The 12848-nt window shown below is 58.1% G+C and overlaps 1 protein-coding gene across 2 annotated transcripts in view; it reads left to right on the top strand.

Annotated features, from left to right (window-relative positions):
• The window catches only part of CLASRP (CLK4 associating serine/arginine rich protein), a 28909-nt gene that overhangs the window by 15561 nt on the left and 500 nt on the right, over positions 1–12848 (top strand). The window contains exons 6-19 of one of the 2 annotated variants that reach the window (XR_001106489.2): positions 225–309; positions 1501–1649; positions 2696–2792; positions 3841–3919; positions 4005–4078; positions 5581–5622; positions 7096–7311; positions 7427–7711; positions 10078–10341; positions 10762–10805; positions 11158–11218; positions 11493–11551; positions 11649–11695; positions 12437–12519. Coding sequence is in view for 1 of the 2 variants with exons in the window: in XM_012446723.2 (XP_012302146.1) it covers positions 225–309; positions 1501–1649; positions 2696–2792; positions 3841–3919; positions 4005–4078; positions 5581–5622; positions 7096–7311; positions 7427–7711; positions 10078–10341; positions 10762–10801; positions 11158–11218; positions 11493–11551; positions 11649–11695; positions 12437–12519 (1581 nt within the window). In the remaining variant the exon portion in view is untranslated. The remainder of the gene's footprint in view (positions 1–224; positions 310–1500; positions 1650–2695; positions 2793–3840; positions 3920–4004; positions 4079–5580; positions 5623–7095; positions 7312–7426; positions 7712–10077; positions 10342–10761; positions 10806–11157; positions 11219–11492; positions 11552–11648; positions 11696–12436; positions 12520–12848) is intronic. The other variant, XM_012446723.2, reaches the window with a different exon arrangement.

Here is a 12848-nt window from a genome sequence, read left to right as displayed (position 1 = left end):
TCAGTCACTTGTCCAAGGTCATGTATCCAGTGAGTGGTGTGTCCAGGGCTCTGCTGTAGTTGCCTGCGTCCTACCAGGCACAGTTTGATTATCTGGAAGCGGCGACTGCCCCCAGCTGCACGGGGGTTGCACCTGTCTTCCTGCCCCACCATACCCGTGTATTTCCCCGCTGAATTCCTAGGGTCCCCCACCCACTCTGACCCGGGGCCTCTTGTTTGCTGCAGTCTCAGAGGAGCAGTGCCTGTACCAGATCTACATTGATGAGTTGTATGGAGGCCTCCAGAGACCCAGTGAAGATGAGAAGAAGAAGTGAGCCGGGGTCTGGGGTGCAGGGGGTTGAGGAGGCAGGAGGGCTGCGAGCCCCAGCCAGGCCTGGCTTCTTGCATCCTGTCCACCAGGGTCTCCACAGAACCGACGATGGTGTTCAGCACACAGTCAGTGCTCAATTAATAACTGTGTAGAGGAGGAAGCCCTACCAGGGGGCCAGGGCTTGCTGAGGGCTCTGCGTTGCATTCTCAGCTTAGGGAGTGGGGGAGATGCAGGCCCTGTGGTGAGACAGTCCTGCGTTTGAATCCTGGCTGTGAGGCCCTGAGTGGAATCCTCTCAGCCTTGCCATGCTTCCCTGTAAAGTGGGGTTGTCCGGAGTCCACGCTGCCTGGAGTTGGGAGGAGTGCAGGAGGCGCAGCTTGTGAAGTACTTGTCCCAGCGGTGTAGTGAGCTTGCAGTCAGCCCTAGCTGATGTCACTCTGGAGAGAGGCTTCTCAAAGCTGTGTCCCTCAAGGAGTGTCTGGGGAGACCAGGCCCTATCCTGGAGCAGCTTGAGTCTCACGTCTCTCTTCTCCACCTCGGTCTGATGAGCGCAGGCCCCCTGCCCTCACACACGCTGTTCCTCTGCAGGGCTTAGCGCTCCTCCTCCAGGCCAGCTGCTGTTGCACTGGTGCACAGTAGCCTGGAGCCCTGCTCGGGGCTGGGTGGCCCCCAGTGACGCCTTCCCTCCTGCTCCCCCTGCTGCTGGCCGCCTCCCTCCACTGGGAGGGGTCCCACGGGACTGGACTGGGAGCTTCTTGGAGACTTCGACCCTTGTCCATGGCCCCAGCTTCAGGATCCTGCTCAGGCCCTTTGGGCCCTGCTCTGTTCAGAGCAAAGCTGGGGCACCTGTCCGCTCAGGAGGACTCTGGGCTGTGCCCTCGTGGGGCTCATGGTATAGGTGGGAGACAGATGTTCCCCAACAGAGATGACCCAACGAAGGCAGGGCTGGGGAGCTCAGGACGGTGCCCACCCACCCTAGGGTACGAGTCCAGGACTTCTTGGCAGGTGGGGCCCTAGAGCTCAGATGTGGAGGAAGAGGGAGGAGCTGGGTATGGGCAGGAGCAGAGGGTCCTAGGCTGAGGGAGAGCCTGAGGAGAGGACCGTGGCACTCGAGAGGCTGATATGTGGAGCCGCACTGGGGCCCTTGTGTCCCCTGGGCAGGGCCCTGGCTCACCAGCTCCCCCATCCCAGGCTGGCAGAGAAGAAGGCTTCCATCGGTTATACCTACGAGGACAGCACGGTGGCCGAGGTAGAGAAGGCGGCAGAAAAGCCAGAGGAAGAGGAGTCACCGGCCGAGGAGGAGAGCAACTCGGACGAAGATGAGGTCATCCCCGACATCGGTGGGGTCCCCTCTCTGCCCTCCCCACCTGCAGTCCCTGGGCATCGTTTTTGTGTCTCGTCCGTCACCCTCTGTGGGGCACCCCGCGCTTACGAGCCCTGTCTCTCCCTCCCCCTCCCCAGGGCACCCAGTCTCCTGCCACCTCTGTCTCACTCCACTCCCGACCTCCTCTGTTCCCGCCTTCCTCTGTCTCACTCATCTCTCATTTCTAGGGCACTGTTTCTGTGATCTTTTCCCCTCCTAGGTGTGGGCTCCGTTCTCCTCCACCTGGGCCGGCCTCTGCCTCTGCCTCTCTTTCCTGCTTTCTTCCCTCCTCTGGAAAACAAGTGTTCATCCTCTTATAGTCATCCCTCATCCCTTGGGCATCTGTTTACCCATCCCTCCCCCTATCTGCCATTCACCTCCCCTCTGGATTCTCATTGATCAAACCACCCCCTAGTCTCTTGGTTTTTCTCATCCTGGCTGTCACTGCAGCAGCCGGCTCTTCATTCACACTCTGCAGAGCCGCACATTGACCTCTGCTCAGCCCTCCTTCCACCGGCTAATCATGTGCCTTGCTCCCAGACGCCTGCGACCCGCACCCTGCCTGCTGGGTGATCTTCAGCTGCCATCTGTCTGCCCCCGTTCACTCCTCCCTCTCACATCAACCCTGCCACACACGTCTCACTCATCCATTCCTCCCTCCTTTTGTCCACCCATCCCTCTCTCCCACCTTCCCTCCCTCCATTTCACCTATCCCTCCTGTCCTCCATCTGTCCCTCCACCCATCCATCCATCTCTCCTTCCCTCTTTCCCTCCCTCTGTTCATCTGCCCCTTCCAAGCCCTGTCCCCCAGCTGCCTCCATCCACCGTGTGTTGTGCTCACCTCTGGCCAAGCCCTGTGCCAGCCTAGGGGATGCCAAGATGAGCCAGAACCGATGCCATCCCTCCCTGAAGATTCCTACAGTCTGGCAGGCGCCCCATCCACCCCGACCTCCTGGGGCACTGCCCCTTCTCCCCTGTCCTCTCGCCTGGCTGTGGCTCCTGACAGCCTTTCTCTTGGTGCAGACGTGGAGGTGGACGTGGATGAACTGAACCAGGAGCAGGTGGCAGATCTCAACAAACAGGCTACTACTTACGGCATGGCCGACGGCGACTTCGTCAGGTGAGGCCTGCCTGCTGACACCCTTCCCCACTTTCTAGGTCCCACCCTGGCATCTGTAGCCCTCAGTACTGACAGCCAGACTCGTTGTGAGCACGTGTCTGCCTGGCCCTGGCCCAGGACTTTACACATGCAGGTCCCTGAGCCTATGGTGGTCGTAGGACCACTTCATCTGCAGAAACAGGCTGCACCCACAATCACCCACCCTGCCCTACCTAGTGTGACCTGAGGTGAATCTGACCCTTTGACGCTCAGGGGATTCCTAGGCTGGGGGACAGCGACCTCTAGTGGAGAGGCTTTGTTTTCTGGTCATTCATCCCAGTAGTTGCTGGTCGTACCTCTACCCTGAGCCACACCCGCTTCTGAGCTCGCAAGACCACACAGGGTGGTCCCAGCTCACTGGGCAGTGAACCGGAAACCGAGCCTGAGCATGGCACCCTCTGCCCAGAGCCCTTTGCGGCTCCCACCTCCCTCAGGAGCGTCTGGTGTCCTCACCACAGCTGTAAGGTGTTGCCCATCTGGTCCTCTTGACCGCCCCATCCCCCCTGCCCAGCCTCCATGGCCTCCTTGCTCCTCAGGTGCAGAGGCCCGGGCCGGCCCCTGGGCTGCTCTGGCTGCTGTGCGCTTTAGGCGTCTGCAGCTTGCTCTCCCAGGTTTCTCTCCAGATGCCCCGTTCTGTGTGGCTCCCCTGAGCTCCCTCTTGAAAAGTGCAACTTCCTCTGCCTTTACTGTCTCATGGACCATGCATTTTATTCCCTTGCTCATGATCTTCTCCCCTAGAATGTAAACCCGTGCAGGTGAGGATTTGTTTTTTTTCAGTTCTGATTTTTTTTTCATGTACCAAGAACTTAGTTTTAGCTGATTCAGTTCTGATTTCTTGATACCTAAAATAGCACCTGGCACCCAGAGGGTGCTCGATAAGTTGCGCTGAATGAAAGACACCTCAGGCTGGTGTGTGGCGACTCGGGTCCCTCACTTTTTTTGATGAGTCAGCCTGTGTCCTTACCTTCTGGCCTGCCCCTCCTCCACCCTGAGTCTCACCCCTCTATAGGATGCTCCGGAAAGACAAAGAGGAGGCGGAGGCCATCAAGCATGCCAAGGCCCTTGAGGAGGAGAAGGCCATGTACTCGGTGAGGGCTGGGCTGGAGTGGAAGGGGACAGGGGTGTGTCTCAGGGAGGGCACTCCTCACCAGCCTGGCACCCGCCCTACTCCAGGGACGCCGCTCTCGACGCCAGCGGAGAGAGTTTCGGGAGAAGCGGCTGAGGGGTCGCAAGATCAGCCCACCCAGGTAGGGCTTCTCCCTCAACCCCTACCCTGCTGGCATCTGGGGGTGGGGAGCAGGGGCTTAGGGCCTGAGAAGGCCCTTTGGAGGGAAGCGAAGGAGTCTTCCTAGCAGGGCAATACGTGGCCTGCATGAAGGTTTAGAGGTAGGGATGACCTTGAGGGTCATGTGGACTCCTTTCCTTGCCCTCCCCTCACCCTGCTGGACTGGGGGCCCTTGCCAGACTCCCTCATGAGCCCATGCACAGGCAGCATGAGGTGATCTCTGGGTGGCAGAGGAACTGAGGGCAGTGCAGAGGGCACAGGCCTTGCCCTGGACTCAACCAGTTCTGCTGCTTGGCCGCTTCCTGTGTTGGAGTTTCGACAAGTGATTTCCCGAACACTCTGAGCTTCAGTTTCTTCCTTTGGAAAACGAGGCATTATCACCTACCAGGAGAGAGAGCTGGGGCAGTCTCCATGGGGAGGTCTTGGGACAGGTTTGGATGAGGCAGTCTGGCTTGGAGCGGAGAGCCCGGCCTGGGTTGGGAGTCCTTGAGGAGAGGCCCTATGCAAAGCCATGCCTCTTTTTGCCACATCTCTTAAAGGACAGTGATTGAGAGTTCTTGTAAGGCTAAAACGACTTGTAGGTTCAGGGGTTGGCATGGGAAACATCCCTTAAAGAGTACCACTGATTGTCGCTGCCTTCAGTGCTGGCACAGAGGCACACATAGGGTAGGCAGGAAAGCCCAGGCTGGGTACCTGTAGGGCCTGGGTGTGGATCCCAGTTTCTTCATTTATGAGCTGTGTGACGCTGGACAAGTGACTTCACATCTCTGGGCTTCAGCTTCCTCAGCTGATAGTCTTTTTGTTGTTGTTGTTCTGTCACCCAGGCTGGAGTGCAGTGGTGTGATCACGACTCACTGCAACCTCAAACTCCTGGGCTCAGGTGATCCTCCTACCTCAGTCTCCTGAGTAGCTGAGACTACTGGCATGCATCACCACACCCAGCTAATTAAAATAAAAAGTATTCTGGAGAGACGGGATCTTGCCATGTTGCCCAGGCTGGTCTCAAACTCCTGGGCTCAAGTTATCCTCCCACCTCAGCCTCCCGTAGTACTGGGATTACAGGCGTGAGCCACCGTACCCAGCCTATTTTAGTCTTACCATCATCTTCATCATCATCAGTAAGTCCGGACCCAGTGAGAGCCAGAGACGAGGAACAGGAGGAGGGATGCTTTCATTCTAGGGTCAGGAGGCCAAGCGGAACCAGGGCTGCTGAAGTCCAAGTTCCTCAGAGTCATGATGGGTCTAGGACATTGTGGGGCGGGGCCTAAGTTCATGCTTTGGACAGAGCTAAGGTGGGGGTGGGTGGAGAACTCAAGGGAAGGCCCCCAACCTGGTCAGCAGCCTCCTCCTCCTCACTGTGTCAGGTACCTAGCATTGTGTCTTCAGGTTGAGAGGCTTATCCCAAATTCATACCTGCCGAGATCTTAAGCCCCAACTTGTCCCACCCCATTCTTCTCTCTGTAGCTATGCCCGCCGAGACAGCCCTACCTATGACCCCTATAAGCGGTAAGTCCTCCGGAGGACCAGGGAGTAGCAACCAGGGAGCCCCCTGGTGGGGGACGGGCGCTGAGGAGGGCAGGAGGTTCACCCACCTAGGCCACCCCAAGGTCACAGACTGCGTGTGTTCCGGGTCTGAATCGTTTTTGTGTTTTCCAGATCATTGTCTTGTTTTCCCAGTTTTAAATAAAATTTTGTTTATAGTTGAAGCTTCTTTATTTTATTTTTCTGATTTAAATACAATGCAGTCTTGTGGTAAAAATGTCCAAATATGGCAAAATGGGGTGACTGAGAAATCAAATCACTTTAATCTTAATTTCCGGAAGTGACCAGTGGGAAATAACGGGCACTCAGTAGCACCACTGAGCACAGGTGCCTGTCTGGTGGGTGAACGAGTGGTTGGAGCAGGGACTTCGAGAGGGACCAAGCTGGGTTTGATCCCAGTCCCCCTCATCCAAGCTCCAAAGCTCTCTGAAGCCCAGTTCCCGCTTCAGAATGGGGCAGGGGATGGGATGTGTCTGATGGGGCTGTGGGCAGAGGTTCGATGAGGTAAGGTGTGAATGGCTTTTGGTGAAATAAAAGGTGTAGGTTAGTACTCCATACATGGGAGTGTCAGGGATATCAGGTACCTTCTATTTTTTAAATTTTATTTATTAAAAACTTTTTTTTTTTTTCCTTAAAAAAAACTAAGATGGGGTCTCACTATGTTGACCAGGTTGGTTTTGAACTCCTGGACTCAAGCAATCCTCCCACCTGGGCCTCCTCCCAAAGTGCTGGGATTACAGGCATGAGCCACCAGGCCTGGCCACTTTCTTTTTATTTTACTATAAAATGGAATTGTACCATACTTAGTATTTTAGAACTTGCTTTTTCTTCCCAGACTAGCCATATATTTTTTGAATAAAACTTTTCTGTGTTTAGTACAGAGATCTGCTTTTTTTTAGATGGAATCTTGCTCTGTTGCCCAGGCTGGAGTGCAGTGGTGCAGTCTGGGCTCACTGCAACTTCTGCCTTCTGGGTTCAAGCAATTCTCATGCCCTCAGTCTCCTGAGTAGCTGGAATTACAGGCGTGTACCTCCATGCCTGGCTAATTTTTTTTTTTTTTTTTGTAGAGACGGGGTTTTGTCCAGGCTGGTCTTGAACGCCTGATCTCAAGTTCTTGGCCTGCCTTGGCCTGCCTTGCTTCCCAGAGAGCTGGGATTATAGGTGTGAGTTGCCACGCCCGACCTGCTCATTCGTTTTTCATAGCCACATAACAGTTGTCTGTCATTGTCCTTGCTGGTTATTTAGCCAAGGCTGCGTGGTTGTAAGTCAAGTCCTTGTCCGGAGCTGGGTCTCCACTGCCCTTCAGGCTCCATCCACCCGCCTGGCTTCCCGGGTCGCTGTGGCCCGCGCTGGCGCTGCTGTAGCTCTACTGTGCGTGCTGTTCACCGAGGGGCTCATGGAGCCTGGGCGAGTGAGCCTCCTTCTCCCTGCCCATAGGTCGCCCTCGGAGTCCAGCTCGGAGTCCCGCTCCCGCTCCCGCTCCCCCACCCCCGGCCGTGAGGAGAAGATCACATTCATCACCAGTTTTGGGGGCAGCGATGAGGAGGCAGCTGCAGCCGCTGCTGCCGCAGCCGCATCAGGGGTCGCCACAGGGAAGCCCCCCGCACCCCCCCAGCCTGGCGGCCCTGCCCCGGGACGTAATGCCAATGCCCGGTCGGTAACGCTCACGCCGCCCGCCCTACACCCCGGCCACCATGGGGGGGACACGGGTCAGAGGGGGGCCGCGGCTCAGGCCTGCGCTGACTGGCCGTCCGTGCTCTGCCTGCAGCCGCCGCTCCTCCTCCTCCTCCTCCTCTTCCGCCTCGAGGACCTCCAGCTCCCGCTCCAGCTCTCGTTCCAGCTCTCGCTCCCGCCGTGGCGGGGGCTACTACCGTTCAGGCCGCCACGCTCGCTCCCGGTCCCGCTCCTGGTCCCGGTCCCGCTCCCGGTCCCGCCGCTATTCCCGGTCCCGCAGCCGTGGCCGACGGCACTCAGGTGGGGGCTCCCGAGATGGACACCGCTACTCCCGCTCGCCAGCCCGGCGTGGTGGTTACGGGCCCCGTCGCAGAAGCAGGTGTGTGCAGCTGGGCATGGAGGCGGGAGGGGTTGGGGCTACGGGCTCCGATCTCGGGGAGAGGTGCTTAGAGGAAGAAAACCTGACCGCCCAGCTCAGAGAACACCCTGTCCGAGGGGACGGGCACAGGCCACTGCTCTCTACAGGAAGCCCTTGGTTGGAAGGAGGGAGGCATGGGTGCGCCTGTTCTGTTCTGTGCATGGGCATCCTGGTGGCAGTGGAGGTGGAGCCCAGGCACTGTTTCCAGCACGGTGCGGAGAGGAGACTGCACCTCTTTCTCCTGAGGAGATTCTGTCTTTGCTGTCAGGGGTTCCAGCCTGCGGGGAGTAGAAGTGCATGGATGCTCCAGGTTATTCTGTAGCTTGCAGTGAGGGGCCTGGGTCTTGAGGGCTAGGAAACCTGTGGGGAGGCGTTCCTGTGTGGCCAGGAGTGGATGGGGAAGCAGGTGGGAAAAATAAAGACAGCTCATTGACTGGTCAAAGTGGCTCACGCCTGTAATCCCAGCACTTTGGAGGCCAAGGCGGGCAGATCACCTGAGCTCAGGAGTTCAGGACCACCCTGGGCAACATGGTGAAACCCCGTCTCTACTAAAATAGAAAAAATTAGCTAGGCATGGTGGTGCGCGCCTGTAGTCCCAGCTACGTGGGAGGCTGAGGCATGAGAATCACTTGAACCCCGGAAGTGGAGGTTGCAGTGAACCAAGATCGGGCCACTCCATCCCCTTCCAGTCCCCTTGCCTATGCAGGTCAGGGCTGGTCTGGGAAAAGCAGCAAGGCTGGGTTGGTGGGAGCATGGACTCCAGGGCACCTGCCTGAGTGTAGACTCCCTGGGTCTCTTTGCTTCTGTAAAATTGCAATAATAGCATCCACTTCTCTGGGCTGTTAGAGGTACAACAGGTAAACCCACATAAGGTGCCTAGGACAGGGCTGGTGCTGGCTAAATACTGTTAATGTTGTCAGCATCATTGCCTGCGTTATTGTAGCCAGGATCACCGTGTCCGCTGCTGCATGGTCTGGCAGGTCAAGTCGAGGGGCCAGGTAGAGACTGTCCTGACCTGGCAAGCACGTGTTCCCTCCGGGGGGGGCAGTGACTGCTCAGCAGCAGGTCTGGGGTCACCCAGTCTTTCTAGTTATCAAGCGAAGTTGAGGGTCTGAATTTTTAGAGGATAGCTCTTGTATTCTTTTCTTTTTTTTTTGAGACAGTGTTGCTGTGTCACCCAGGCTGGGGTGCAGTGGCATGATCTCGGCTCATTGCAACCAACTGCCGCCTCCTGGGTTCTAGCTTTTCTCCTGCCTCAGCTTCCTAAGTAGCTGGGGCTACAGGCGCCCACCACCACAACTGGCTAATTTTTGTATTTTTAGTAGAGATGGGGTTTTACTGTGTTGGTTAGGCTGGTCTCAAACTCCTGACCTTGTGATCTGCCCGCCTCGGCCTCCCAAAGTGCTGGGATTATAGGCGTGAGCCATGGCGCCCGGCCCTTGTTTTCTTAATAATGACGACAAATCTTAATTTTATAAAAACAATACAAAAATTAGCCTGGTGTGGTGGTGCACGTCTGTAATCCCAGCTACTCGGGAAGCTGAGGCAGGAGAATTGCTTGAACCCAGGAGGCCGAGGTTGCAGTGAGTTGAGATTGCACTGCACTCCAGCCTGGGCAACAAAGAGAGACTCCGGCTCAAAAAAAAAAACTAAAGAGAACCCAAGCAAAGTCAGTGTGTGGCCCAGAAAATTGGCTTCCAGGTCATACATTCCTTGTAACGTACCCAGAGCAATGACAGGAGAAAGGCTTGAGGGGCAGGTGGGGCCTGGGCATATCTTGAACGCCAGCCTGAGAGTGGGCGCTGCTGGCTGGAGAGTCCCACCAGGGTCCTGAGCAGGGAAGGGATGGGGTTCCACATCCCCAGGCTGAAACTTGTGGGTCTGTGCTGAGACTGGTGGAGGACAAGGGGTGGTCCCCACTGCTTTTGAGACCCTGGACACCAGCAGCATGAGGAGGTGGGTGAGGGTGTAGGTGAGGTCACCCTGAAACACTGTTGTGCCTGAGCTGGGCACAGCTCATAAAGGGGAGCCAGCCATCCCTCCCAGGGCTCACCTCCCAGGAAGTTGGCAAGTGGGTGTCTAGTGAGGGAGAGGTGACGCGCGCCAGGCACGGCCCATGATGGCAGGACTGCCCTTAGGTCTGTCGTGTCTAGAGCAGGAGGGAGAGCAGAGTGCAGCGCTGGGGATTTCCGAGGGAGAGTAGCAGGAGAGGACAGTCAAGCCTGTCACCCCAGGCCTTGCAGGAGGACTGGATCTGGAGCCAAGGTGGAGTGCGGTTGGGAATCCTGGAGTCTCACCATCCTCCTCCCGCCCTGCTGCATCCGCAGGAGCCGCTCCCACTCAGGGGACCGCTACAGGCGGGGCGGCCGGGGCCTCAGGCATCACAGCAGTAGCCACAGCCGCAGCAGCTGGTCCCTCAGCCCGTCCCGCAGTCGAAGCCTGACCCGCAGCCGCAGCCACAGCCCCAGCCCCAGCCAGAGCCGCAGCCGCAGCCGCAGCCGGAGCCGCAGCCAGAGCCCCTCGCCATCACCCGCAAAAGAGAAGCTGACCAGGCCGGCGGCGTCCCCTGCTGTGGGCGAGAAGCTGAAAAAGTGAGCAGGGCGGGTCTGGAGGAAGAGGGCTGCCAACCTTGGGTGGGAGGGTGAACGTCACCATTTACTTTATGAGGGGAACTTAGTTCTACCCCAGGAGGCCTGAGGGCGTGGGGCATGGCCCTGGCCTGGGAGGGTGGATTTCAGGGGGTCACAGCCCTGGCCTGGGGGGTCTGAAGAGGACACATCAAATCCTGGAGGATCTGCAGAGTAAGAACCTTTTCCTGGGTGAGGGTCAGAGGGGGCCAGGGCCCTGTCTTGCAGATGCTGTGGGGTCTGAGAGGGACGTGGTCGCACCCGAGGTGTTCTGAGGCCCATGCCTTGGCCACCTGGTCTGAGGGCAGTGCTGAGGCTGGGATCAGAGGTGGCAGCTGCCCTTTCCTCCTCCCAACTATGTCCTCTGGCCCTGCCCCCACCCAGGACCGAACCTGCCGCTGGTAAAGAGACAGGAGCTGCCAAAGTCAGTAAGAATTTGGAACTCGCCCGTCTAATTCCCGTCAGCAGCAGTGCCCGAGAGCTGGGCCCGGTGGGCCTGCAGGGGGGCCCGGGTGGGCTGGGAGATCCAGCCCCAGGGACTGGGAGGGGAGGGGAAGGGAAGGGTCTGCCCCCATGAGAACCATGTCCCCTTCCCCTCCTCACTGTACACTGGGGCTCCACCTGTCGCTGAGCCTCTGGGAGCCTTGGGGCTGTCCACAGCCTGCCCCTCCTCCCCATGTCATCCCTCCCCTCCCCAAAGCCCCAGGCTCTTGGCTGAGGTGGGTTGTGGGAGGTCTGGGACACCCACCCCCTCTCCTGCCTCTTCTCCCCCCTCCCCAGCCCAAGCTGACGCCGCAGGAGAAGCTGAAGCTGAGGATGCAGAAGGCGCTGAACAGGCAGTGTATGTCCTGCCCCGTCCCTCCAGGGTTTCCCAGCTCTTCTTCCCCTTGGCAGTGGGAGCAGGGAGAGCCAGCGCCACCTCGGGAAGCCTGGCCCTTCCCTAGAGAGGCCGCGCAGGCGCAGAGGTGCTCAGGGGAGTGGGTTGGCATCTGCTCTGCTGCCGCCGTGCTGGGGCCTCTGCAGTCAGGTTGACCTGTCTGAGCTCAGCTTCCTCGTTGTAGAGAGAGGGGCTCTTAAGGGCACCCCTCAGCCACCATGTTTCTTCCTCCCTACAGTCAAGGCGGATAAGAAGGCGGCACAGGAGAAGATGATCCAGCAGGAGCACGAGCGGCAGGTGAAGGGGGGAAGGCCCAGGTGAAGGGGGGAAGGCCGGGCTGGGGTGGCGGGCGTGTGTGGGCCTGGCCACGCCCTCATGGCCCTGTCTGCTTCAGGAGCGGGAAGACGAGCTTAGAGCCATGGCCCGCAAGATCCGGATGAAGTAAGTCCTTGCCCTTCCCTGTCCTGTGGCCACACCTCCTGCTCCTGGGCTGCCTGGCCTTCCCACCAGGAGCCGCCCTCTGTGGGTGGATGAAAGGCAGAGCCCTGCCTGGCCCTCGGGGCTGTGCCCAGCCACCTCTCTTGCCCCTCTCCCTCAATTTCCTTCCTCTGTTTTGGCCTGCCTCCTACCACAGTGACCTCCCAGCTCCTCCAGCCTCCAAGTGCCAGTCACCTTTGCTGTTCTATTGGCCTGGCAAGCTGTTCCCGATACCCCCTTAGCAACCTGCCATGAGTCTTTCTCCTGTTTGAGCCTCAGTTTGTTCATCTCCTAAGTGGAGATGGAGTCATTGTCCCCACCGCGCCCCCAGACAGGCTGTTGGGAGGATTTGACATGATCACGGCCAGGCATGGAGAAGGCACCCAGTAGATGCGGCTGTTGGGTTGCCAAGCCTGGCCACTGTGACAGAGACCATTTCAGCACCCAGTGTGTGCAGGCGCTCCCCCAGGCAGGAAATGATGGACTGTCCAGCCTCCCTCTGTTCAGCAAGGCTTTCCTAGGAAGGGGGGCTGGGATTCCGGCTCTGCCAGCTGGGGTCCCTCTGAACCTGGGGCTCCCTTTCCAAGCCAGGATTGGTGGCGGTACCAGCCCCCTTGGTTTTACTGTAAGGTCTCCGAAGCACCTGCCTCCCAGTTCAGTGCCTCCAGTGTTCCCGGCCAGATGCCTCACGCTTTGTCTTTGCAGGGAGCGGGAACGCCGAGAGAAGGAGAGAGAAGAGTGGGAGCGCCAGTACAGCCGCCAGAGCCGCTCACCCTCCCCCCGCTACAGTGAGTGTCCCACCGGGCTGGAGGGCTCTGGGGCTTGAAAGAAAAATGTCAAATGTGGTTAAAAAAAAAAGCGTAGTACATGTTCCACATCAACCTCCCAGAAATGAAAGCTCTTCAGACATGCACACGTGTACACACACACACACACACACACACACACACACACACACACACACACAGTGATTGCTTTAGTCACAGGTGATGGCAAGAATTAGAAGAAATGCTTATTCCAGCATAGGCTGGTAAGGGGCACAGATTGCAGCCACTGGACTCTCTGGAAACGCCGTCCCCTCATTTGGAAGACAACACCTGAAGTTCAGCCTTGAGGA

This window comes from Aotus nancymaae, unplaced genomic scaffold (assembly GCF_030222135.1).
Source record: "Aotus nancymaae isolate 86718 unplaced genomic scaffold, 86718_ANA_hifiasm-v0.15.2.pri h1tg000028l, whole genome shotgun sequence".
NCBI lineage: Eukaryota > Metazoa > Chordata > Mammalia > Primates > Aotidae > Aotus > Aotus nancymaae.
Note: the sequence above shows the minus strand (reverse complement) of the source record. Positions and strands in the feature narration are given on the sequence as shown.